At 44.9% G+C, this 26,465-nt stretch overlaps 1 protein-coding gene across 2 annotated transcripts in view; it reads left to right on the top strand.

The window, feature by feature from the left end:
• CCDC93 (CCC complex scaffolding subunit CCDC93) overlaps positions 1-26,465 on the top strand; it is a 107,071-nt gene that overhangs the window by 14,893 nt on the left and 65,713 nt on the right. The window contains exons 5-11 of one of the 2 annotated variants that reach the window (XM_079782225.1): positions 1,761-1,859; positions 2,623-2,679; positions 6,859-6,959; positions 16,097-16,133; positions 18,573-18,665; positions 18,959-19,006; positions 19,849-19,935. In XM_079782225.1, the coding sequence (XP_079638351.1) occupies positions 1,761-1,859; positions 2,623-2,679; positions 6,859-6,959; positions 16,097-16,133; positions 18,573-18,665; positions 18,959-19,006; positions 19,849-19,935 (522 nt within the window). Of the gene's footprint in view, positions 1-1,760; positions 1,860-2,622; positions 2,680-6,858; positions 6,960-16,096; positions 16,134-18,572; positions 18,666-18,955; positions 19,007-19,848; positions 19,936-26,465 lie in introns of both variants that reach the window. The other variant, XM_079782224.1, reaches the window with a different exon arrangement.

Below are 26,465 nucleotides of genomic sequence, written 5' to 3'. Positions count from 1 at the left end.
CAGGGGAGGGCAGTTGGGGGGTACCGGGCCTGCAGGAGAGGGCAGTTGGGGGGGACCAGGCCTGCAAGGGAGGGCAGTTGGGGGTGACCAGGCCTGCAGGAGAGGGCAGTTGGGGGCGACCAGGCCTGCAGGAAAGGGCAGTTGGGGGCGACCAGGCCTGCAGGGGATGGCAGTTGGGGGCAACCAGGCTGGTAGGGGAGGGCAGTTGGGGGCGACCAGGCTGGAAAGGGAGGGCAGTTAGGGGTGACCAGGCCAGCAGGGGAGGGCAGTTGGGGGTGACCGGGCCAGAAGGGGAGGGCAGTTGGGGGTGACCGGGCCAGCAGGGGAGGGCAGTTGGAGGCAACCCCGGGCAGTTGGAGGCAACCAGGTTTGCAGGGGAGGGCAGTTAGGGGTGACCAGGCCTGCAGGGGAAGGCAGTTGGGGGGGGACCAGGCCTGCAAGGGAGGGCAGTTGGGGAGGACCCGGCCTGCAGGGGAGAGCAATTGGGGGTGACTGGGCCAGCAGAAGAGGGCAGTTGGGGGCAACCAGACCTGCAGGGGAGGGCAGTTGGGGGGGACCAGGTCTGCAGGAGAGGGCAGTTGGGGGCGACCAGGCCTGCAGGGGAAGGCAGTTGGGGGCGACCAGGCAGGCAGGGGAGGGCATTTAGGGGCAACCTGGCTGGCAAGGGAGGGCAGTTAGGGGCAATCGGGCCGGCAGGGGAGCAGTTAGGCGTCGATCAGGCTGGCAGGGGAGTGGTTAAGGGGTGATCAGGCAGAAGCGGTTAGGGGCAGTCAGGCAGGCGAGTGGTTCAGAGCCATCAGTCCTGGATTGTGAGAGGGATGTCCGACTGCCCGTTTAGGCCCGGGATCGGACATCACTCGAGGGGTCCAAGATTGGAGAGGGTGCGGACATCACTCGAGGGGTCCAAGATTGGAGAGGGTGCGGGCTGCACTGAGGGACACACTCCCACCCCCACCCCCGCTCCATGCATGAATTTCGTGCACTGGGCCTCTAGTTTATAAAAAAATCTGTATGTCCAGTCTTCCGATGTGGAAGACTCTCCCAGTTGTGACTCACAGCATTGTGACTTGCTAGCTATGGATCAGTGGGCAAATTACATGGCCTCAGAGCTTCAGGTTTTGTAAAACGCAGCCAGTACCAACTGCTTTATCATGTGTGGATTAAGAGAGAAAATGTGAGTACCAAACTAACCCAAAGCCTAGGGCTATTACTCAGTACACCCTCTTCTCAAATCTGAATATTTGGGGGATTTTTTTATCTGTCAAATGAGGAGTTACACTAGGTGTTCTCTGTGGTTCTTCCCTATTCTCTGATCTGCGGTGCAAGCAGCCCAGGAGAAAGTTACATTAAGATCTGCTAGAACCAGTTGGCTGTGGGAAATAGCTCTGTTTGTGTTGTGCTTCAGGTACTTAAAGAGCACTCTAGTACTTGATTTCATGTGTTCCCACAGCTTCACCTCTGCTTTATTCAGAGAGGGAAATTGAGTCCTGAGGATCTGAGGTGAGGCTTTAAAGCTCCTGCACAGCTACTCTGCTCTAGGTCCCACTGGGTCTTAGCATCCAGATGCCCAGTTGGTGGCTTTGTTTCCATTTATTTCCATCACTCATATGGGTTTTTTAGGACAGTACACGTTGATAGTTTCTCATCACCTGGTCCATTAAAATATGGTGATTTGGATTCCCGAGTTGTGCCATCTCTGAGTTGACCTTCACCATGGTGGTATTTCATCCTTACTCACATTTCTAACTTTCTTCCCCCAGTGGCTGGTGAAGCGAGCTATAGAAACAAAAGAAGAGATGGGTGACTACATCCGCTCCTACTCTATTTCCCAGTTCCAGAAAACCTACAGTCTCCCTGAGGTTAGTTTTTTACTTTTCTTGTCTGCTGAGACCATGAGTGCATACTTAGAGCCTCCCTGGGAAGAAGCTCAGTAAGCTCAGGCTGCCCTGCCTGCCCGTCCGCTGCGTGGCATCTCTGCCTCTACTGGGTCCGCATTGAAATGGGGCCTCCTGATTCATTTGAGCTGTCTCTTTTTGGGGCACTGAGTATAAAGCCCTACAGTTTTGTCCTTTTGTTTACATTTTGGTACTTGATCCAGAACTTTTCTTAAATTACACGAGTATATTTTTGTATAGTTGAGAGACCACCTGCCTAGGACATTCCTGTATTAACAGTTTAATAATAATCTCAACAACAACAATAGCTGATAGCCATCATATCCTTACTATATTCTAGTCCAAGCATATCACATACCTTCTACTCCTTAATCCTCTCAACTGCTCCCTGAGATGGGTGATGATGTCCCATTTTACAGATGGAGAAACTGAGTCTTAGAGATTAGGTAACTTGCCTGAGATTTCAGAGCTCATAAGGATTTGAAATGAGAACACTTGTCTGCACCTACAGTTCCCCTTTTTCTTACTGGTTATAGGAATCTGTTTTAAGACCTGCAGAGGCTCTAACTATTTCCCCATACACAATATATTTCAATTTGTTTGAAAGTTGAGACTTCTTCAGGTAAGTTACTATGTGAAGTCAGTTTATAAGACAGATTTCTGAGCAGTCCAGTTGAGTTTCAGTCTTCACACAAGATTTGTTTAATCCCTGTTTTTTGTTGTACAGGATGATGACTTCATAAAGAGGAAAGAAAAGGCCATCAAGACAGTTGTTGACCTCTCAGTAAGTTCCCCTGCCCTGATCCATCTGTAAAAGAAGCATTTAGGCTCACAGCCTCCAAATAGGGCTTTGATTTAAATCACCAAGCCCTGCTGCCTGAGGTTTCTGTCTGCTGGGGTTGCCCAGGAGCTGATTAACCTCTGGTGGGTGTGAGGGAAGCCCTGCCTGTCTATGTGCTCCATATTTGGATACCACCATTCATAGGTAGACTTTGCCACAGCCACTACCCTCTGTTTTTCTTAGCTCCCATTTTAATGGAGAAATTTTCGAAATCCCAAGCCCTTCCTCATTTGTGCCAGTGGCAGATGTAAACTTTGCATAACTCAAAAAAAGCAGATGATGAACTGGAGATGGTAAACTGAGATTATCACCCCTTTGGTGGCTTTGGAGAGGCACAATAGCTTCTGAGCTTTGCGTAGGAAACTCTGGAATGTCCTTTGTCACCATACAGTGTTTCTTGACATGGAGGACTGCATACATGTGTCCACTTCCCCCGTGCAAGGGGCAGAGGAGAGCTTTGGGCCTTTTCAAAACACTCTGGGCCAGAGTCCAGCAGAATCTTGTCAGCCCACCCCCAACCTCACCCTCAGCTTTCCTACCTGAGCTGATGGGAACGAAGCCTCAATGCCTGGGTGTAAATTCTCTTCTGAAAATAATGTAGAGTGTTATTTTGCACATTTTTCACTTTAAGAATAAGTATGGTAAAAAATAAATAAGTGTGTGGTCTCCCAAGAACAATCATTTGATGATGAAAGACATGAAGTACTTGTTTAAAACGAACAAAAAAAGTCTCTCTCACTTTATAGTTGTAATTTGTATCTTTAATCAATTCCATTTTGGAAATGGAGGGAATGAAAACCTTTAATGCAGCCAGACACTGTTTTCAAAATGGGTAGCAGTATTAAGTAATAAGAAGAAAAAGAGCACATGACATGACATAGTAAATTTTTCCTGGTTATGAAATAAGTGTTCAGTTTAGAAATTCTTTAAAGTTTTTTTTTTAAGGTTGATAGATGCAGGGGAAGAAAATCAATCTTGATTTCACAACACAGAAGCAACCACTTTTGATGGTCATGTATTTCTTCCATGTTTTTAATATGCATTTTTATACTGAATTAGAATTATACTTTAAATGTAATTTTGTAGGGTTTTTCTTTTCACTTATCAACACAGTCTTTAAGCTATTAAAAATTTTTCCTAACAGCATTTGTCATGACAAATAATAACCAGTTGGTTGGATATGCTGTGTTGCTTTCCCTAATTTTAAATGATGCTTCATTTTATTAATAATAATATCCATTTGTATGTAAAAATATGTATATTAGCCCTTATTGTATGTCAGGTATTGTTAAATAATTAATTAATCCTCACAACCTCTGCTTATACTTATTTTACAGATGGGAAGCCACAGAGTTTAAAGTAACTTGCCCCAAATCAGACAGGTAGTAAATTATGGAGTCAGGACTAAGCCCCATCTGCCTGACTCCATATCTTCATTTAGTAAGACTAATTGAGGATTCACTATGAACCAACCACACTGAACTCTAGGAGCTGAGGTGAAAGTGACATTACAGTTGTCAGGGATTCCACAGATCAGGGGCTCATCAAGTAAAAAGATAGGATCATGAGGTGGCTATAGCACACGCAGGTATTAAATGCCTGGCACATACTTAGCATTCAATAAGTGATAGCCATTACTGTTGTTACTCCAATAATGGCAGAAGAGAAGTTGATTTTGCATGCCTTTGTAAGAGCACAATTGTGTAAAGCATGGGTGTTTTTTTTTTAATTAATCTCACTTTATATTATTGATGAGATTATGTTACCAAGTCAGTATCTTTTTTGTTTGTTTGTTAATCCTCACCCAAGGATATTTTCCCATTGATTTTTAGAGAGAGTGGAAAGGAGGGTTAGAGACAGAGAGAGAGAGAAACATTGAAGTGAGAGAGACACATTGATTGTTTGCCTCCCACATGTGCCCCGACCAGGGCCAGGGTTGGCACCTGCAACCAAGGTTCGTGCTCTTGACCGGAATCGAACCCGGGACCCTCAGTCCTTGAGCCAGCACTCTATCCACTGAGCCAAACAAGCTAGGGCCCAAGTCATTATCTTTACAGGATTAAAATAACATAAAGATTGAGACACTGAGAGTCTCCTTCAAGACCTAGTAATCCAGTCTTCATTTTATATATGAGAAAACAGACCCACTGAGGGAACTGCCAAGTTCATGCAGCTAGTTAGTATGAGACAGGACTAGACATCAGTGTTCCTGACTCCTGTTGCTTTAAAGGGTGACTTGGCAATAGTTTTTGGTTGGCCTGGAACCTGTGCTTTTAGGTCAGTTTTACTATTATTATTAGGTCCAAGTCATTGTAATGATTCATGTGCAGTATCAGATTGTATAGGGAATCCATGAGAGGGCTCAGCTGAAATGGCAGATATGTGACTAGAATGCCCATCAGAACCAAGTTAGTATAATGGGAAAACCTTGGGGCCAGCAGAGTACCTAGAACCAGGCCCAGTATTCTATCAATCCTGAACATTATTTAATCTCTGCTTCTTCAGAAGTAAAGTGGAGGTACTAGCATCTGCCTTGCCTCTATCTCAGGGTAATTATAATTTGCAAAATATTTATGAGATGCTTTAAAGTAAAAGGAATAATTAAATAGAAGCTAACATTGTCATTGTTTGGAAAAATAAAAGGTCCTAGTAGCTGTTGGTTCAGTATATTGTTTTGGAATCAATCTTTTTTTTTTTTCCAAAAGAATTCAATTTCCTGTCTTGGGTCATTGACTCTCAATGGTAACTAAGGAAGATAGCAGTTAAGCCCAATTATATAGTACTGCTATAATAGTAGAGCTATAATAGGGCTCAGTGGAAATTTAAAGCATACGCAGTAACTGACATCATATTGGTTCATTATATTTTTCATTTCCCCATAAATCTGTTTTATATTATTTATAGCTTCCTGTTCGTGTAGACACCAGTAGCAAACTAGGAAATATTTGTGGTCGTAAGCTGTAAGAACAACCCTCTAGCACAGTGATGGGCAACCTTTTGAGCTTGGTGTGTCAAACTTCACCAAAAAACTGAGCATAAATCGGGTAGTGTGTTACTTTGAGGAAAAAACATTATTTCGCGATATTTATAGTTTAAATAACATAAATGTTTCATCCTCGGCATGCGGCCACCTCAGCAGCCACGTGTCATCAGAAATGGCCCTGACACGCGTGTCATAGGTTCGCCATCACTGCTCTAGCATCATCTCAGACCCTATTCCATTCCTTTTCCACAAAACTGTTGAAATTATATAGTATATGTTACAGAAAGAACTTTTTTCTGTGTGAAATATTTCATAATAAAAAAATAATATCAAGGAGGAAACAATTCTAACTAGAATAAAAATGTCACTATCTGGAGAAACCTGATAGTACTGCTTGTCCTGATGATGTCCAGGTAGAAATTAGATGTGGTGAACTCTCACAGTGGAGAAACAAGATCCAGGGACACACAACTAGAATACCTGGCTTGTATAAACAACTACCTACCTGGACCCAGAGGTCTGAGCTAATATTGTTAAGGTATTATTTGACTGCCAGCTTGTCAGTCAAGAACATTCATTTAGGGTAGAATGACAACCCAGGTCATCTGGGGGTAGAATGACAACCCAGGTCATCTGGGGGTGAAGAACCACATTAAAGGAGTACATACTACTACATGCGATATACTTGTTTAGAAGGTGTGTGTGTGAGTGTGTGTGTGTGTGTGTGTGTGTGTGTGTGTGTAAAAATCCCTACCTTTCACTATGCCTACTCCCACTCAAAATATGAATAGATAAAAAAGGCTAAATATAACCTACAAAAGTAACAGACAACTTTTTTTCAAGCCCTGGATAGGAAGTAAGATATAAAGTGATTGATGATTTTGACTACATAAAAGATTAAAATGTCTTAGGACAAAAAACACCAAGTTATAACAAAGTTGACAAGCAATAGATTGGGTGGAAATATTTGCTACCTATATAAACGTTGAAGGAGCAGACTCCTTGAAGGCGGCTCCCCTGAGTGCCTGCTGTTATGATGGGGACAATACCTATTCCCTGACTGGATGTTCACATTCAGCAGCCAGTTCAGTGTGAGACTTCTCACACTTGGTAATTCCTCTGTCTTGTATACTTCTTAGGATATTTACAAGCCCCGTCGAAAATACAAACGGCAACAAGGGGCAGAGGAGCTGCTCGATGAAGAATCTCGAATCCATGCTACACTTTTGGAATATGGCAGGTATGAATGGTGCCTATTTTATAAAACCATTGAAAAGAAAAGCTATTTTGAATTTCTTCATTGGCATTAGCTTGGTTGGCTTTTACCTGATTGAATTTACTATCTTGGGCCTAAGTTTTCCAGCATCTGGAACTTTTCTCTCTGGTATTGAATTACCCAAGTTTCTGGGGTTGCTTCCCTGATCTTGGTAGAGGCCTAATCTTTGAAACTCCTCTCTAGGAGTGTGTGTAACTGTGGGCCCTAGCTCTGCTCTCCTTGGGGGTTGGGAGTTTGGGGCATTTGTGGAGGCTGAGGGTGGTCTGCCCTTCAGATCTCAGCCATTTGATAAAATCTTCAGGTAAACTAAAGAGTTTTGAACAGTTTTACTTTAAGTGTTAGAATAATAATTTTGGTTTCCTTTGATGAATTGTCCTGACTAGGAAAATAAAGAATTTAGAAGTAGTTTTGTCACTTTTTAAAAACATTCTAGTTATTAAAAAAAAATAATTTTATATCTTCAGTTTTTACTAATGACACATGCACATAAGGAAGTACTTCTCCCCATTGAATATTTTGGTTGACACTGGATATTAACCTTCATTTATGTCCTGCATTTTCTACTTAGGGTAACTGATTCCTTGATGTGAGTATATCTCCTTGGTTTCTTTCCTTTATGCTGGGAGTGTTTGCTGTGTGCTGCTCTGCTGAGTAACCCAACCCTCACTGGGTGGCTGGAACTAACAGCACTGCCACTAGCATCTCCCTGAGTGAGCCTCTGATAGCTTCCTCTTCTAGGTCCTGGAGAGAACCAGAAGGATACTAGGCTTAATTGGCTTAAGTATTCCATCTTTCAAATGGAATTGCTATTGCTATGTTTTTGTTTTTTGAGGGGATTGTGTGGGTTCAGGTCCTTCCTTCCTGAGAATGAAGCTAGTCTGTTTCATTCAAAAGAAGCTGTTAGTTCTGGCCCTAAGCCGGTGTGATGGCTGCCTGCACAGCTCACCAGTTGCTGCTGTGAATTGAACTCTTCTGAATGAGGCATCATCAGACCAGCTACATAATTTGCATGGCCCAGTATAAAATGAAAATGCAGGGCCCTTTGTTAAGAAATATTAATAACTAGCCAAAACCAGTTTGGCTCAGTGGATAGAGCGTCGGTCTGTGGACTGAAAGGTCCCAGGTTCGATTCCAGTCAAGGGCATGTACATTGGTTGCGGGCACATCCCTGGTAAGGGGTGTGCAGGAGGCAGCTGGTCGATGTTTCTCTCTCATCATGTTTCTAGCTCTCTATGCCTCTCCCTTCCTCTCTGTAAAAAATCAATAAAATATATATATTAAAAAAAAGAATTATTAATAACTAGAGGCCTGGTGCACAGATTCGTGCACTGGTGGGGTCCCTCACCTGGCCTGCAGGGATCAGTGGACCTCCGCGCCGCCGCAGCCCAGCTTTACCTGCCAGTTGGTCTGGCTCCAGCCTGCTGTCCGCATCGATCCTGCACAGCACGAAGTAGTGTGGGAAGCGGCAGGCGGCTGGGGAGGAGCCCAAGCCCTGGCTGGGCACTGTGCTGCTCCCACTCATCCTGGCCCCACTGTGCCTGCTGCTACCACTGCTCGGGCGCACAGGGGGAGTGTCAGCGGGAGAGGCTCACAACATCGCAGCTGCGCTTGCCAGCCGCCAGCCGTGAGCCCAGCGTCTGGTGCCCACCTGTCAGCTGAGCACCACTCCCGCTGTGGGAGCGCACTGACCACCAGGGGGCAGCTCCTACTTTGAACGTCTGCCCCCTGGTGGTCAGTGCGTGTCATAGCTACCAACCGGTTGTTCGGTCGTCTGATCGTCTGATCACTTAGGCTTTTATATATATAGATGATTAATATTAAGAATTTTGAGATCAAAAATACAAATGTGGGGCACTTCTGAGTGTTGTGCCCTTTGCGATTGGACAGGTTGCATGCCCTAGGCACTATGATGGGTCTTTCTAGCCACGCCCCAGCTGCAGGTGGGCAGGTGAGGCTGCGCTGCTCAGGGAAAGCCAGAGCTGGAGAGGCACCTGCTTGTAGCAGCATGTTCAGAGCCAAGGAGTACTCAAGGGAATGTTGTGGCTTTTGTTAGTTTGTATTGTTCTTACTTCCAATTTGCCCATTACCATGGAAACGCCAACGTTCTTGGGGCTGAAAAGGAGTCAGAGATTTAGTGAATTGTCCACCTCATGGAGACCATGCTGACAACTTTTAATATTCTATTTTGTTTTGAAAATCTCAGTTTCACATTGGATCTTTTGCATATATCATAGATGATAGTTGTTATCCTGGGTAAATTTAGGACATTCCTGCTCATCCTCAGCAGTGTTTGGGCCAGTGTGAGGCAGAGTCTAGCTTGTCTTTCTTTAGGGAAGGGAGCAAGGTTTTGTTTGTGACTCCTCACAAATTTGGAGTGTAAGAAAGAGCAAAGTGTCTCAATACTACCATTCTTAGTTCCTGTTGGTGGGGCCATGCCTTCTAAGCCTAGGTAGGTAGGATGGAGGGTTTGTTGGTTTTGTTTTTTAGGAGAGGGATTATTTTGCTTTCTTTATAGCTTTGCTGGTAAGGAATGGTGAGTTTTTGAGAGGTGGGGAAGAAAATACTGACTACATTTTTATAATTTATTTAGTTTATTTTTCTTTCTGAGAATGATAAAGACAGCATTCAGAAAGATTAAAAAATAATGTTCCCGAGGTCAACTATTAACTATTAAGAGTCTTAAACTAGGACTTGAAATCAGGTTTCTTGGAGTCCAAAAACATGTCATTATCATTATCATTATCACAGTATTATTGCTTGAGCCTCCAATGAGAATTTGGCTCTTAGTTTTAGAAGGACAGGCCCAGTCTTTGTTTTTTGGTTTGAGACTAAACAAGAAGAGAGTGATTACTAAACTGACAAGAGCAAACTGGATAAAACTTAAAGGCCCAACAGGTGTGTGTTTTATTCCCCATTCTGGAGAAGTCCCCTTCCCTCCTTTCTGGCTATGAGTCTCTTTCCTCACAGTTCTGTTCAGTATTTCCCACTGCATGGGGATCTTTACCACTAAATGAGGGTTACATAATTGTATGAAGAGCTTTCAACAGTTTGTCCTCTGTAGCAAACAGTAGATGTTAACTATTAGGCCCCAACAGTAGCAGGAGCAGCAGCAGTTTTCAGTTCTAAAATTCCCTTAAATATGATCTTTAGATTCAAATGAAGATTCCTAAGCCTCCCTTTCAGTTATCTTTGTCTCTACATACTCATTACTCCTAGGACTAGGACTCCCTCTAGCCCTTTTATGGGAAGTCTCAACAGTCTTCCTTCCCTTTCCCATTCAAGCAGGCTGGCCCTTTGCTGGTTCTGGGACTCATGCTCCATCCTGCCTCACCCCTCACTGTTGTGCACCCCTAATTGCTCATCCCCACCTAGAAATACAAATTCCTCATCTTTCATTAGTATTCTTGTCACTCATCAGCCTAGGCCCACAGTGCACCTGGCTTTGAGGTCAGCATTCCAGCTTCTTCCTCCCACTTTTTGACTTTCATTGCTCAAATAAGGCTGGACTTTGAGTCTGGTCAATCATACTGAAGGCCTTAAGGAGTGTGTGTCTATTAAAAAGATGTTTGGCTGTATTTGTTTAAACGTTATGGTGTTGGAAAAACAAGACTCATCGTTTTTATTTTAGACGTAAACAGAATTGCTACTGTATATTTTTATTTTATTATGGTCCCAGTCAACTTTTAGAAGCTAGCTTAAATACTTAACCATAATACAAAACTGCCACTGTGGGGAAATGCATTTTATATGCAGTATATTTGACTTGCAAGTGGAAATTTGAAGCCCAATCACTATGATGCTAGAGTTAGCCTCTTCCACACTATTTGAGGCTTAATTTTGAGTTTCCTTGAAGTCATTCTGTACTTAGTGCATCCCATATGATAGTGAGGCCTATGTATGCTCATAGAAGGTATATAGTAAATGCTTGTTGAATGAACAAATAACAGAGTTCACAGTCCTTAGTATATAAGGCTTTCTTATGCCCCTGACTTGTTCAGATTCCAGATAGATTGATATGTCTTAATTTGTCCTGGGGCAATTGTTCTTGAAGGTTAGTTTGTTTTCTAAAACTGTGACATTCAGTTAAGGTAGCCACTAGCCACATGTGGGTATTGAGCACTTGTGATTAGTGTGCCTTATGAACAGAATTTTCATTTTAAATTTTAAAATTCATGCTTGACTTAGTTATTAGAATATGTTTCATTATTATCAGAGTCTTTGAATCTACTTATTTAAAGTTACATATGTGGCTCTCATTATACCTCTTTTGGAGTGTGCTATTCTAGAAGATACACATCCTTGATGTTAAAGACAACTGTTAGGTTTAGGTAAGAGGGCTGGAGCTCTGTTGATGCTGACATTGTAGGACATCAGCAAAGTTGGTAAGTCAGAGCTAACAAAGGGGAAGGCAGGAGCAGATTGAGCATATGGCACTGCAACTCGGGTTGGCTCTAGAGAGGAAAGGGTAGGCCTGACTGGGCAAGAGGAAAGAGGGGTTGTAGGATAGAGCAGCATACCTAGGGAGAGGATAAAGAGAAGTAAAGGCTTCTGTAGTAGAAGTAAATTGAAATCCCCCCTGCTCTTTGTGAGGGATGATGGGCCACAAAGGGAATATCATGTTCTGGTGAAGCTTAAACAACATTGGAAGAGTAGTTAGTGTACACAATGAAGCATTCATTAATAGACAGCTGAAGGCAGCTAGCTCTTCTTTGTCATAATGGAAGCATTGCCATAATGTCACATGGAGAAGGAAGCTTTTAGAAAAATCATCTGGACTCTTCATTCAACAAACATTTATTGAGTACCTATATTGTGTCAGGCATTGTAGTAGGTGCTGGGGATACAAAAGTACATGGATATTCATAATAGCACTATTCACAGTTGTCAAAACAACACAGATATCCATCAGCTGATGAATGAGTAAACAAAATGTGGTTTATCCATAATGGGCTATTATCTAATCTAATAATAGACAAATATGCAAATTGACCGCACCTTTGCTACGCCAAAGCCACGCCCACCAACCAATCAGGACGAATATGCAAATTACCCCAACAAAGATGGCGGCTAATTTGCATATCGCGACAGCGTAGAAAGAAGCCAAGAGCTGCAGAAGGGAGCAAAGCTGCAGAGAAGCAAGCAAGCCGGGGGGAGGAGAAGGGAGGAGCAGAGGCGGGGCTGGGAGAGAAGGAAGTTGAGCAGGCGGGGCCGGGGGAGAAGGAAGTTGAGCAGGCGGGGCCGGGGGAGAAGGAAGTTGAGCAGGCGGGGCCAGGGGAGAAGGGGCGGGGCCGGGGGAGAAGGGAGGAGTGGAGGCGGGGCCAGGGGAGAAGGGAGGAGCGGAGGCGAGGCCGGGGGAGAAGGGAGGAGCGGAGGCGGGGCCGGGGGAGAAGGGAGGAGTGGAGGCGGGGCCAGGGGAGAAGGGAGGAGCAGAGGCGGGGCCAGGGGAGAAGGAAGGAGCGGAGGCGGGGCCGGGGGAGAAGGAAGGAGAGCGGGCTGGCGGAGAAGGCGGGGCGGGGGAGAAGGGAGGCGCGGAGGCGGGGCCGGGAGAGAAGGGAAAAGCAGGCGGGCTGGCAGAGAAGGCGGGCCGGGGGAGAAGGGAGGAGCGGAGGCGGGGCCAGGGAAGAAGGAAGGAGAGCGGGCTGGCGGAGAAGTTAGAAAAGCAGGGGTGCTGGCGGAGATCGCAGGGCGGGGGACAAGGGAGGAGACCAGGCAGGGTGGGGTAGAGTGCAGCAGGAAACCCTATTGCAGGATTTTTCCTGCAACGGGAACGCTAGTCCTATATAATAAAACCCTAATATGCAAATCGACCGAACGATGGAATGACCAGTTGCTACGATGCCCACTGACCATCAGGGGGCAGACGCTCAATGCAGGGGCCGTCCCAAGTCAGGGCCGGTGAGCAGGCAGCACCAGGACACCAGCCAAGGCGGGTGCCAGCAGGGGGCCCCTGATCACCCCACAATTCGGCCCTGATCACCTGCCAGGCCTGGGCACCCTTACCCTATATATTGGGAACAGTCTCTTAGATTTAAAAATTAAAACCTGGCAAGGCTACTCTAACACTGAAAAAGCAGGATGATGCAGTGATGACATGCATGGACTCTGGCTTGCACATTTTGTGGTCAGCCCTAATTCTGATGCTTATACTAGTAACTGTGTGACAAAGCCAATTACTTAACTTCTCTCTGCTTCAGTTTTTCTACCCAAAAGATGGGGAAAATGGTACTACTGCCTCAGAAGGATCATGTTATGTACTACTTTTTATAATCAGGGCAAAAAAATGTAGCTGCCCATACAACAGCAAGATGCCTTTCACCTGTATGAAAAGTATAGTCACTGGTGCATGCAGCGTCCCAGATTGCGAGAGGGCACAGGTCGGGTTGAAGGACACACACACACACACACACACACACACACCCCGTGTGCATGAATTTCGTGCACCAGGCCTCTAGTTTAGTCATAAAAAGGAATTAAGTACTGATTTGTGCTACGTTATGGATGAACCTGAAAAACATGCTAAGTGAAAGAAGTTAGGCATAAAAGGCCACATGTTGTATGATTCCATTTATATGAAACATCCAGAATTGGCAAATCCACAGAAACAGAAGGATTACTGGTTGCCAGGGGATGAGAGAGAGAAATGGCACTGACTGCTAATATGTGTAGATTTCTTTGGGGCACAGTGAAACTATTCTTGAATTCGTGGTGATAGTTGTACAAAATAGTGAATAGACAAAAAACTGCTGAGGTATATATACTTTACAATGGTGAATTTTGTGTTATGTGAATTATACCTTAATTTAAAAACGTAAAAAGAAAGTGAATGAAGCAAATGCATTTCCACCCCTCCAGGAGCTCAAAAGGCAGATTCCACATAACATAGTTATTCTGCGCACTGTGGGATAAGTGCACTAGTGGTGTAAACATAGAAACACATAGCTGGGGACCTAACCTCGTTTTGGATGGTTAGAGAAGTCTTCCCAGACTCTTCATCTTTAAGGACAGAGTAGATTAATTCTACCTGGGAATTAAATTGCTCAGATTTAGTAGCTGACTGCTTTAATTTGGAAAATCCGCAGAGTTCCTGGGCCTTAAATAAGGGCTGTCTGACTAAGGGTATGTCTTCTGTCCTTAGGGTCTCCACAGACTAAAACCTGGAAAACAAATAAATACTCAAGGTGCAAAGACACCGCTAGGAGCAGAGACTTAGTGAAATCCTCAATTGGTCAAGGCACCCTGGTTGAGAACACAAAACCCTCCCCCTAGTTTCAGCTGAAGGATTGATTACTGAGATCCATGGGCTTAAAACACAGAATCTTGACTGAGCCAGGGTAATTTCCCAAGCATCACATTGGAACTGGGCCTCCAAGGATGCTGGTGTGTACTCCACGAATTGGAAGCTGTCTAGAGGCCTGAGGAATTGGGAAGCTGGTGCTGCAGCTGCTGACAAAAATATCACACCACTTCTGCCAAAATGAGGAAGCCACTGTGACAGCTGCTGGCCCCCAAACCAAGTTGCTTCTGTGATCCACACCACACAGTGAATCCTTTATGACCTTCCTCTCACCTCATCTAACAGTTGCACATTCAAAACTCCAGCAAATGCACCTAATTGGTAGAGCCAACCAGTATTCAGCATGCTAACTATAGGGAGTATGGAACACAGAGTTCTTTGTTTTCCAGCCTCCCCACTATAGAAAGATGCGATAGATATTGACTAAGCCAATTCACAGAATCTGCCATGAAGTCCTTTACAGAATATGGTTCCTAATCCACCTTTAATCTCGGTCTGCTGCACTTTGGGTCTATAGATTTATGCCTAATGGATGGGAATGTTGTGCCCAGCAGTGACTTTGTGGTTTCTCCAATAGTATGACAATCTTATTGCATGGTCAGGTGATACTTTTGGCTTTCAGTGTTTTCTTTCACTTGTTTTAGTTTATTCAACATACATTGGAAATACCAAATGTAAAAGTAGCATCAGTGCCTCCAGGAGAAGGATGCAGACATGCAAATATCCGGGAAGTGGGGGAACATGTACAGATCCAAGGCAGAGAGTCTGTGCATGAGGATGCTTTGGAGAAGAAGTGGCTTTAGAGCTGAGGTGTGGGGAGTGAGTAGGAAAGTAGGAGAGAAGAGGATAGCACAGTGTGTGCAAAGTTCTCTGTTCAGGCAATGGATTTACAAGAGCATGTAAGGTGATCTGCAGGAAATGAAGCAAAATGGTTGTTAGGCAGGGCCATAGAACGGAAACCCTAATGAGAGTGCCCAGGAGGTCCAGTTTGTCCTGAGGGACAATGGGAAGTTGGATAAGAATGGGGAGGAGGAGTGGGAGTAGAGTGAGGCTGGAGGTCAGAGACCAGGTAAGAGGCCAGCACAATGATCTGTTAAGTAAGGCCTGGCATGTGTGAGAGCAGAGTAGGAGCCCTTAATTTGTTTGTTTGTTTTTGATGGTTGCTTGTCATTTTTATGTCCTTATAAACTATTTACAGGTAAGTGAGGTTGGGTATTTTTCATCATGCTTTTTTATTTTAGGTTGAATGGTTTTGCATTGTTATACTTGCTATAAAAAATAGATATTAATTAGAGCCAGAAAATAAACTAATTTAAATTAAAGAGCATTTGTGAATGTCTTTGAATTTAAAGTTGAGTGATGGGAACACAATATTACTGGCAAAATGCTTCTGTATGCTTGAAAGGGAAAAATGGGCTGGACTGGAGATTGTGCAGGTCACCATTGGAGAGTATGTTTAGCTTGAGCAATACATTCACATTTGTTTATATAGATATTTTCAAGACATTTAGCTTAAATTGTGAATCTGAAATATAGTTCCTTCTTCAAAAAGTAAAGAGAATGCACTTAAAGGGAATGTTGTACTCTGTACTGAGTTCCCGTTTAAGCATTTATATGGTGAATAGGGTAGCTGGCTCTTTATTCAAAAACAGTGGAATATATTTGTGGTTTGGGCACTTAAAATATTTTCTCCAGTCACCAAATAGCCTAAATTGGCTTTTAATATAAAAACTCAACTAAACTGCATTTGACAGACTTAATGTGATTTTTGAATAGTAATTGAACTCCCCTTTTTTGTGGCCTGCAGGAGATATGGATTTAGCCGCCAGAGCAAAACAGAGAAGGTAAGAAAAGCATAGATAATGGGAGAGAAAATTTGAGAGATGGAAGTGACCCACCCTTTTGCCTCTGTCCGATACTAACAGACTGCCCAGCATGGGTGAGAAGACAGGGCTGCTGCCAACCAGGCTCTGTTCCTTGGGCAAACCCCAGGGCTGCAAGGATATGCCTCCCAGGCCAGGGAGCTGAATCAACAGCCTCATCTGGGGCTAGAAATGGAGGGTAATTGAAAGTCATGGCCCCTGGGTCAATCCTGTGGGCCCTAATAATTCTAAAAGTGTGAAGGTGAACTCTACTACCAGTGACCTTAGCACTCCTCATCCGGTGAGAGTGACCCTAGACAGGTGGAAGCAGGATGCTGGCAGTGAGGTAGAACATAACCATAAATTACAGGCCTGCCTGTATTAAGGTAACTAGGTGGGAAAATCAGGTAAGTCAAAATGGGTTTTTCTAACTTCACAAAGCAGTCAGCAAAGATTTTTCGTCATTTATGTATTAATGATCCTTAATGCCAGCAGCAGGGCATGCATATAAATCTTACAGTGCCAAACCTTTACTGTGCTCCAGGCCCTTTGTTCAGAGCTACATATGTATTTTTTCACTTACTCCTCTGAACAACTCTATGAGGAAAATATTTATTCCTGTTTTTCGGGTCAGAAAACTGAGGCCCAGAGAATCTCAGTGATTTGTCCAAGATCACACAGCTCCTTAAGTACCATAATAATAATCTGAATCCAGGTCTGTGTGACATCAAAGCCTGTGCTTTTAACCACTGCCTATTAAAAGAATAAAGTGCTAACTAAGGAAGTCAGTGGCCTCTTAAAAAGTAGAGTCCTGCTGCTTGAGGTCTATTAATAACCTTTTTCTCATTTCTCACCTAATCCCCAGATTATCTTTAATGAAACACCTATTATTCTCTATCTAGCTTTCGCATCTCTCAGTTTTTCTTTTGGGAGGCCCTTCCTGACCTTAGCCTCCCTCTTATTCCTGTGGTAATTGCTGTCTCTGTCATGAAGAGCCCTGACAATGACTAGGAGCATATGTTCTAAAGCAGGATTTGCTGCTAACTTCATCCCTTCTCTGTGTGACTTTGGACAATATGCTTAATTGTTGTGCCTTAATTCATAGCATCTATAAAATGGGGGCAGCACTGTTATAAAGATTAAAATGTAAAGGACATGGAATGATCCAATACAGAGTAAACATCTAGTTATTTCATTAGTAATCAGTCATGCACTGATTTTATCTTTTTTGGTTTTCTTGTTATTTTTTTCCACATTTGTGTTTTTCACTCAACTAAACAGTTATTTCCTCCAAAATAAGGTGTTTTCTGGATTTAAGTATGTCATGTGGCATCTGGTATATAAGAATTTAATGCATACATTTAATTTGATATGTAATTTAAGTCTGAAAAGAATGTTTATGCGTATGACTATATTCTGAAATAAGACCATTTGATTATGATTGGAAAAATCATAAAATGCCCATAAATGAGCATTCCCATCTGGCTTGTCTTGTCAGTCTTATGTCAGATAGCACACATTTGAACTGAAAGTCTTGTCCCCTGTAGATATACCCAGTAGTTGGGAGCTCAAGGTGTTCCCCAGGGACAGTTGTAGACTTGTTATAGAAAAGTATCCTAGAATTGGGATGATCTGAGAAGGGTATTTGAGACCAGTCCTCCCTTTCAACCCTAGAAGACCCTGGTATCCAGAGAAGGTAAGCCTGAGGTCACCCAGCTGGTGGATGACAGACATGGAATTAAAACCAAGAACTCAAGACTTGCAGCCCATGTTTGAGGAACAGTAGTTAATCCAGGTATCTTGAGTGTGGTGTGGTCCATTTAAAGCCTGAGACCGGATACAGAACATGGAGCATGATCACCAGGTGAAGCAGGTTAGAATTTTACCCTTTAGGCCAGTGGTTTTCAAACTTTGTTGACTTTCAGTTTCACAAAGCAGTACTTAACCTTTGATTACCTGCAAAGCACTCTGATCTCTTCTTTTCTGTAAATTTTATTCAATCTGTTTAGATGCTTGTCGTACCTAAATTATTTTCATGTCCCACTAATAGGTCTCAACTGGCAGTTTGTAAAAAAAAACTCCTTTAGGCGGTGATCTGCTCTTGAAGGCATTAAAGTAGGGGAAAGACCCCCATCAAAATGTAAGGATAAGTCAGGCAAATATGTACAATCTGATAGGGATTAATCAGCAAGCAGTTCAGTAATGAGAACAAGCTTTGGCCAGGGCCTGAAGCTGGACCTGCTTGCTCTGTAGTTGGAATGGAAGCCCAGGTGTCTGGATTTTCCATTCTTCTCAGGGACTGGTTCAGCTCTCCAGATCTGTGTGTTTTCTTTCACAGACTCATGCCTCTTTGCAATGTTTTCTTTCCTCTACTGAGTCTCCAACTCTGATGCTTAGCTGCTTTTGAATTTTCCTTTCCAGGCTGAGGACAAGAAAACGGCACTTCCCACAGGGCTCTCGGCTGCAGAAAAAGCTGATGCCCATGAGGAGGATGAGCTTCAAGCTGCTGAAGAGGTATGTGGCCCATGTAGGTCCCCTGAGGTTTCTGTTTAAATCATTTGGGGAGAAACTTCACTTTCCTCCTCAGCTTTCCAGAATGGCCAGGTGTTTCTCACAGCCAGCTGCTGTTAGTTGGCCTTGTACACCTTTCCAGTTTCCTTTTATCACCTCTCGTGAGGAAACCCATAAAAGGAGATCAATAAAATAACCCTTAGATTCCACCACAAAGACCTGTTTAGACATAATTGTGTAAGTCTTACATAAACAAATCTGCTCACTGCTACTTCTCTCCATTTCTCTCTTAGCAGCGTATTCAATCACTGATGACCAAGATGACCGCCATGGCAAATGAGGAGGTAAGGTGGGAGTGATCCTTGGGGAGGATATGGTATGGAGATGGGAACTTGGAACCAACCTGCTTGGCTCTCTGGGGCCTCTTCCCTGAGGGACTACCTTCGGAGCCTTGTCTTTTCAGCACTCAAGTGTTTCCTGTTTCCTAAGGAATCTTTCTTTTGAGAAGCTTTTACAGTGTTCCCGTCCATGGGACCTCTAGGAGGAAGACTTGAGGGCTGAGACAGTACCATATGGTCCTCAGCGGAAGAGCCATGGTTCAGCCTCTCCATAACCATGAGTTAATCCCATGCCACAGGAACATTGTCTTCTGTTCCCTTCCTGTACCATCTAGGTAGAAAATGGAATACCGGATTTAGAGTTGGTCTTCTCAGAAGGCCTCTCCAGAAGGTTTAACCAAGAGCTTTGAAAGGATTATTTATCTGGAAGCAGGAAAGGCCTGTGATAGAACATTTTAGGAGTTCTGAGAGTCCTCTTTTTCTCCCATTTGCACTTCTTTTTTCCCTGGTTCCTAAGTCTGCTAGTTCCCTGCAGGTTCTGTGTAGTGACCTTTAGGAAGAGAGACCTTAGGATAGGGTATATAGGGAGAAGAATGACTTCCCAGAGGTACCCAGGGTCCGAAGAGAATCTGGCCCAGTAAGCCGAGTGACTCAGGAAGTAGAGAGGTGGATTCACATTTGTCCCAAGGCTTGTTTTCTATCTTGTTGATGAATCCATAAACAAAAGCCCAACTATTTTCTCCCCTGGGAATATTACCTATTTTACTGTAATACTCAGAGCGTTAGGTTTTCCAATTCTGTGAAAGATAAGGTATGGTCTTGAGAACTCACCCTCCCTGTGATTGTAGAGCCGTCTCACCGCAAGCTCTGTGGGCCAGATCGTGGGACTCTGCTCAGCTGAGATCAAGCAGATTGTGTCCGAGTACGCAGAGAAGGTACGTGGGGGCTCAGCTGGAGTCTTTGCCTCAGGTAATGCCCCAAGAATTTGTCTTTTTTCTCTACACTCTCCCCCAGCAGTGATGGAGGCAGGTTATAATTCATTAGTTACATTTGTCAGAAACATATATGTCACACAAAGCCATCAGCATTTGCCCATTAGCTAAATTAATTTTCTTTGCAGTGCCTATTTTTCTATAAATATAAAGAGAAAACCTGTCTCTCGGAGCAATTATTGTATCTGATAAATCGATGCCTGAGGTACAGCACAGGCATTTTTCCTTCTCTACCAGGCTTCTTATGACTTGGGCTCCGTTTGGTGATTGGGCTGAGGAATGAAACTTTGCCACAGAGGAGATAAACCCCATAACTCAGCCAAGCCCAAGGCAAAATTTTTTGTTCCACTTTATTAAAAGGGTATAGAACGAGCAGAAGCCTGAAAGCCATTATTTCAGTGTTAGATTTTTTTCATGCTGAGAATAGGCAGCAGGACCTTGAATATCTCAGGGAGACAGTGATTAATCATTTTGCACATACTGAATCTGGTCTGGCTGAGATGTAGTATCAGTGAAATCAGATTTACAGGGCATTGTTTCACATCCTTCCTTCCCCACCATACTCATTCTGCCCCCCTAAAATGTTCATGTCTGTTACAGCGTCCAGCTTTGCTTTCCTGTCTTAGAAGGCTTGACAAAAAATTAGCTCTGCTTCAACCCCTGTGCAATATTCTTCCGAAGTGATTACACAGGTGTTGTAATTGGGAAGGGATGCTACCTGTAATCTGGAAGATATAATCTATAAACACAGCACATGGTCATCTCCTACCAAATAAACTCAAAAGACTTAATAAAGATATACTTGTGTACTTTTAGGAGAACCTAAAGTCCTTTTCTGGGCAAACCATAGATGGCATTCTGACCACTGTCACCTTCCCTATGTTGTAAATTGAAATAGATGTCACTTTGGATTCTATGAAAGTTGGATTAGAAAACCAATGTTAAGAAGTATTGGCTGGGGGGGGGGCAAGAGAACCCCGCCCCCAGATAGTAGAAACCTGTTTACTCGCTGTCTTATTCAAAATGCCAGAAAAGAGTGAAATTAGAAGTCGTTTTGGACAGGTCTCTTTCCAAAGACATATAATTAACTTCTTAGAATTGTAGGACAAGAGTTCATTGCTTTATCTGTGTTGTTTGCATTGAGTAGATCATATAGCATTAAAGATGATGATTTTTAAAATTAAATTGCTGTTAATCCTAATTCCATATCACATTTATTTCACACTAGAGGCCCGGTGCATGAAATTCGTGCATGGGGGGGCGGGGTGTCCCTCAGCCCAGCTTGCACCCTCTCGAATCAGGGAACCCTCGAGGGATGTCCGACTGCCCGTTTAGGCCCGATGCAGGTAGGATCGGGTCTAAATGGGCAGTCGGACATCCCTCTCACAATCCAGGACTGCTGGCTCCCAACTGCTCGCCTGCCTGCCTTCCTGATTGCCCCTAACCGCTTTTGCCTGCCAGCCTGATCACCCCCTAACCACTCCCCTGCCAGCCTGTTGGCCCCTAACTGCCCTCCCCTGCAGGCCTGGTCACCCCTAACTACCCTCCCCTGCAGGCCTGGTCCCCCAACTGCTCTCCCCTGCAGGCCTGGGTCCCCCCCCCCCCCCAACTGCCCTTTCCTGCAGACCCGGTCGCCCCCAACTTCCCTCCTCTGCTGGTCTGGTCACCCCTAACTGCCCTCCCCTGCAGGCTTGATCGCCCCCAACTGCCCTCCCTTGCAGGCCTGGTCCCTCCCAGCTGCCCTCCCCTGCTGCCCTGATCGCCCACAACTGCCCTCCCTTGCAAACCTGCTCCCTCCCAGCTGCCCTCCCCTGCTGGCCATCTTGTGGCAGCCATCTTGTGTCCACATGGGGGCAGTCATATTTGACCACATGGGGGCAGCCATCTTGTGTGTTGGAATGATGGTCAATTTGCATATTATTCTTTTATTATATAGGATTAGATAGGATAGAGGCCTGGTGCACGGGTGGGGGCCAGCTGGTTTGCCCTGAAGGGTGCCCTGGATCAGGGTGTGGTTCCCTTGGGGTGTGGGTCAGCCTGGGTGAGGGGCTGTGGTGGTTTGCAGGCTGGCCCTGGGTGGGCAAGAGAGGCCCTGATATGTGGGATTTATTTATCTTCTATAATTGAAACTTTGTAGCCTTGAGCAGAGGCCTGGGCCCACCAGGGCAGGCAGAAAGCTTGGCTTCCTCCATTGCCGGGGAAACCCAAGCCTCCTGCTCTCTCTCTGGCTGCAGCCATCTTGGTTCAGTTAATTTGCATACTCACTCCTGATTGGCTAGTGGGCATGGCTTGGGGATGTAGCAGAGGTATGGTCAATTTGCATATTACTCTTTTATTAGATAGGATTTGCATATTAACTTCAAGTGTTTGTCCCTGATACCATAGTTGTACCTAGTTGCAGTTATCATGTAAGTCTAAAAGAGATAGAACACTGTAGCTAAAAACACAGCATATAGAGTCATGTCTTGGTTTATATCTGTCTCCTCTACTCCCAGTTATGTGATAATGGCTAATTTATTTCACCTCTCCTTGCTCTAGTATCTTCATCTGCAAAATGGGAATATTATTACTTTCCTGGCAGAGTGTTGTGAAGATTATATGAAATGTGACCAAAATGCCTAAAATAGTGCCTTGCATATTCAAACTATTCAGCTAATGGTAACCTTTATTTGCATTTTTATAGTCTGTATTTTTTTGTCATATCAAATCCTAAACATTTTCTCTTTTAGCCTTCATGATTATTTTAATACTAGATAATCCATGTGTTGATACAACACAATTCATCAAACATTTCCTGATTGTCAGACTTTTAAGTTGTTTCTGTTGTAATTGTAGATAATCCTAATATATAAAAAGCCAGGGGCCATCACGACAAAACAACTGGACAGACGACCGAACACAGGCTGCATGGGGCAACCAGGCCAACAGGGGGGTTAGTGAAGGATGACCAAATGACTGAACAGCAGGCTGCGTGGGGCAACCAGGCCAGCAGGGGGTTAGTGAGGGACAACCAAATGACTGAACAGCAGGCTGTGTGGGGCAACCAGGCCAGCAGGGGAGTTAGTGAGGGACAACCAAACGCAGGCAGGGGGGCAGTTGGGGGTGACCAGGCCGGTGGGAGGGGGTGAATGTAAGGGGTGGCAGTTAGGAGCCAGCTGTCCCGGATTGTGAGAGGGATCCCGGATTGGAGAGGGTGCAGGCTGGGCTGAGGGGACTCCTCCCCCCCCATCACGAATTTCGTGCACCGAGCCTCTAGTCTATATATATAAAAGCCTAGCCACCAAACGGCAGAATGACCAGACCGACCAGTCGCTATGACACGCACTGACCACCAGGGGGCAGATGCTCAATGCAGGAGCTGCCCCCTGGTGATCATTGTGCTCCCACAGCAGGAGCAGCCACTCAGGTCAGGTCCACAGCTGCTCGACTGACCAGGATAAGCGGTGCTCCCATGGCAGGAGCAGCTGCTCAGAGGGCAAGTCTACAGCTGCTCGGCCCACCAGGATGAGCGGCATGGAGCACCGATCCCCACAGGCCACGCCCCCCCACCAGTGCATGAATCTGTGCACCAGGCCTCTAGTAGTGTTATAAAATCTGAGCAGATAGTTTCTGCTAAAAGGCTTCCTAGGAGTTGATGATTGGATTATGACTCTGTTGCCTTACAAATAAGTTGTAACAGTATAAAAATACTATCAGTAATGAAGGGCAAAGACCACTAGGAACACACCTGTAATTGAACAAATTGAGCAAGTTTATTGCTGGTTATAGCAGGGGGAACCATACAGTGGTGGGAATCATACAGCATCTCAATAAGAAGGCATTAGAAAAGACATTATGGATTTAGACCTGATTTGGGGGAAAGTTCAAGAAAGTAGGGCTTTGCTCTGTGTTGAATGTTTTAAAGATGGGCAAGTCAATGAATGGCAGCTATATAAATCTAATATATAAGATGGGGATTGAATGAAGGTTAAAGCTGTGTACTTATATTAGCCAATATAGGGGGATGTTTGGTCTTGAACAGTGTTCAGGTTTTTGACCGTGTTCAGACATGATTACAAAATGGTCATGTTTTGCCTCTATCTTCATGACGTTGTCTGATGTTGATGTTTTGGGGGATTGTTTATGTTTAACACCAATGCCTAGTATAAGTACAGGCCAGCTCCAGCAACATCAAGGCCTTACTAAGGTTAGCTCTCAAACAACAGGGGCTGCTTTTCTCTTTCTCTATTTTTTGTTTATTTAGTTACCTGTTTTTACAAAGCAATATTATCACAAATGTAGTGGCTTACAACAACACAAATTTATTATAGTTTGTGTGGGTCAACACTTGGGTAGCTTAGCAGGGTTCTTTGTTTTAGACTCTTGCCAGGTTGCAGTGGAGGTGCTGCCTAGGGCTGCAGTCTCATCTGAGGCTCAGCTGGGAAGGATTCACTTCTGAGCTGGTATGGTTTTTGGCAGCATCAATTCTTGCAGGCTGTCAGCTGGAGGTTGCCTTCAGTTCCTTGCCATGAGGGCCTCCCCAACATTGTCACTTGTTTCATCAAAGCCAGCAAGGGACAGCCTTCCTGACAAGACACATTACAATTTCATGTAACACAGTTACATACATGCAATCACATCCATCCATCACCTTTGCTGTATTCTGTTGGTTAGAAACAAGTCACAGGTCCCACCCACATTCAGGGGGAGGTATTACACAAAGACCTGAATACTAGGAGGCAGAGATTATGGGGCCATTTTAGGATTGTCTACCACAATGTATTAGTTTTTCTCTTTAGTTTAACTGCCATAAACTGGTCTGAAACCAGGTCCTGGTAGTTTATCTAAAATCCATGCCCCTGCCTTCAGGGTCTCAATCATGAAACCCTTGGCAGTAGAGATGAGATTGAGGAATGCCCGGGAGGGAAGCTTTCAGTGGTACTTGAAAGAAATATAAATTAGGCTGAAATCAGGGTAGACTTTTGTTCAGTGAAGAAAAGGGAAAAGGTAGTTTTGGGAGGATGAAAGTGTGAAAATTATTTTGTGACCAAGGAATGAATCAAACAGCTTGCCTGGTACAAGTGTATTGAAAGTCAACAGGCATTAGGATATAAACATGAGGTAAAAAAATCCTATATAATAAAGAGGTAATATGCAAATTGACTGTCACTCCAACACACAAGATGGCTGCCCCCATGTGGTCAAAGATGGCCACCCCCATGTGGACACAACATGGCCACCACAAGATGGCCAACAGGGGAGGGCAGTTCTGGGTGATCAGGCCAGGAGGGGAGGGCAGTTGGGGGGGGGGGGACAAGGCCTGCAGGGGAGGGCAGTTGGGGGGAACTAGGCCTGCAGGGGAGAGCAGTTGGGGGTGGCCAGGCCAGCAGGGGAGGACATTTGGGGGGAACCAGGCCTGCAGGGGAGGGCAGTTGGGAGTGACCAGGCCACCAGGGAAGGACAGTTGGGGGGAACCAGGCCTGCAGGGGAGGGCAGTTGGGGGCAACCAGACCTGCAGGGGAGGACAGTTAGGGGCGATCAGGCCAGCAGGGGAGGGCAGTTAGGGGTGACCAGGCTGGCAGGGGAGGGCAGTTAGGGGCAATCGGGCCGGCAGGGGAGCAGTTAGGCGTCGATCAGGCTGGCAGGGGAGTGGTTAGGGGGTGATCAGGCTGGCAGGCAGAAGCACTAGAGGCAATCAGGCAGGCAGGCAGGCGAGTGGTTGGGAGCCAGCAGTCCTGGATTGTGAGAGGGGTCCCAGATTGGAGAGGGTGCAGGCTGGGCTGAGGGGGACACACACCCCCGTAAATGAATTTTGTGCACCGGGCCTCTAGTGTATATATACACTGACTGGCCAGATTATTATGATCTCTGAACACATAATAATTTTTGGCCACTCAGTACATATAAAAATATATATATACACACACACACATATATATATACACACACACATATATATACTAGAGGCCCAGTGCATGATTGAATCATGCACGTGTAGGGTCCCCTACACGCTTTCGCTTTCGATCGCGGGGGAGCTTGGTGCCTGTCCGCTGGTGCCGGAGCGGACAGGCACCCAGCTTCCACACTTTTCGCTAGATCATGCACTGGGCCTCTAGTATCCTCTCTAATAAAATGGTAATATGCAAATTAACCATCACTCCGCTACATAAGCCACACCCATCAGCCAAGCCACGCCCACCAGTCAGTCAGGGCGAGTATGCAAATTAACCCCAATCCAAGATGGCTATAGCCACAGAGAACAAGGTTCCCCAGGTAACAGAGGAAGCCAAGCTTTCCATAGCCGTTGCAGGCCTAAGCCTCCACTCAAGCTACAAAGTTTCAATTATAGAAGGTAAACAAATTCAAACAAATGGCAGCAGAATGGAGCTTGAGAGAACAGGCCAGGGTTGCCGGTGGCAACAGGGGAAGCAAAGCTTTCTGCACACCCTGGCCGGGCTCAACCGCTTAAGGCTACAAAGTTTCAATTGTAGAAG

Source organism: Cnephaeus nilssonii (genome assembly GCF_951640355.1).
Source record: "Cnephaeus nilssonii genome assembly, chromosome: 10".
Classification (NCBI taxonomy): Eukaryota; Metazoa; Chordata; class Mammalia; order Chiroptera; family Vespertilionidae; genus Cnephaeus; species Cnephaeus nilssonii.
The sequence above is the reverse complement of the archived record's forward strand: the minus strand, read 5'-3'. Positions and strand labels throughout refer to the sequence as shown.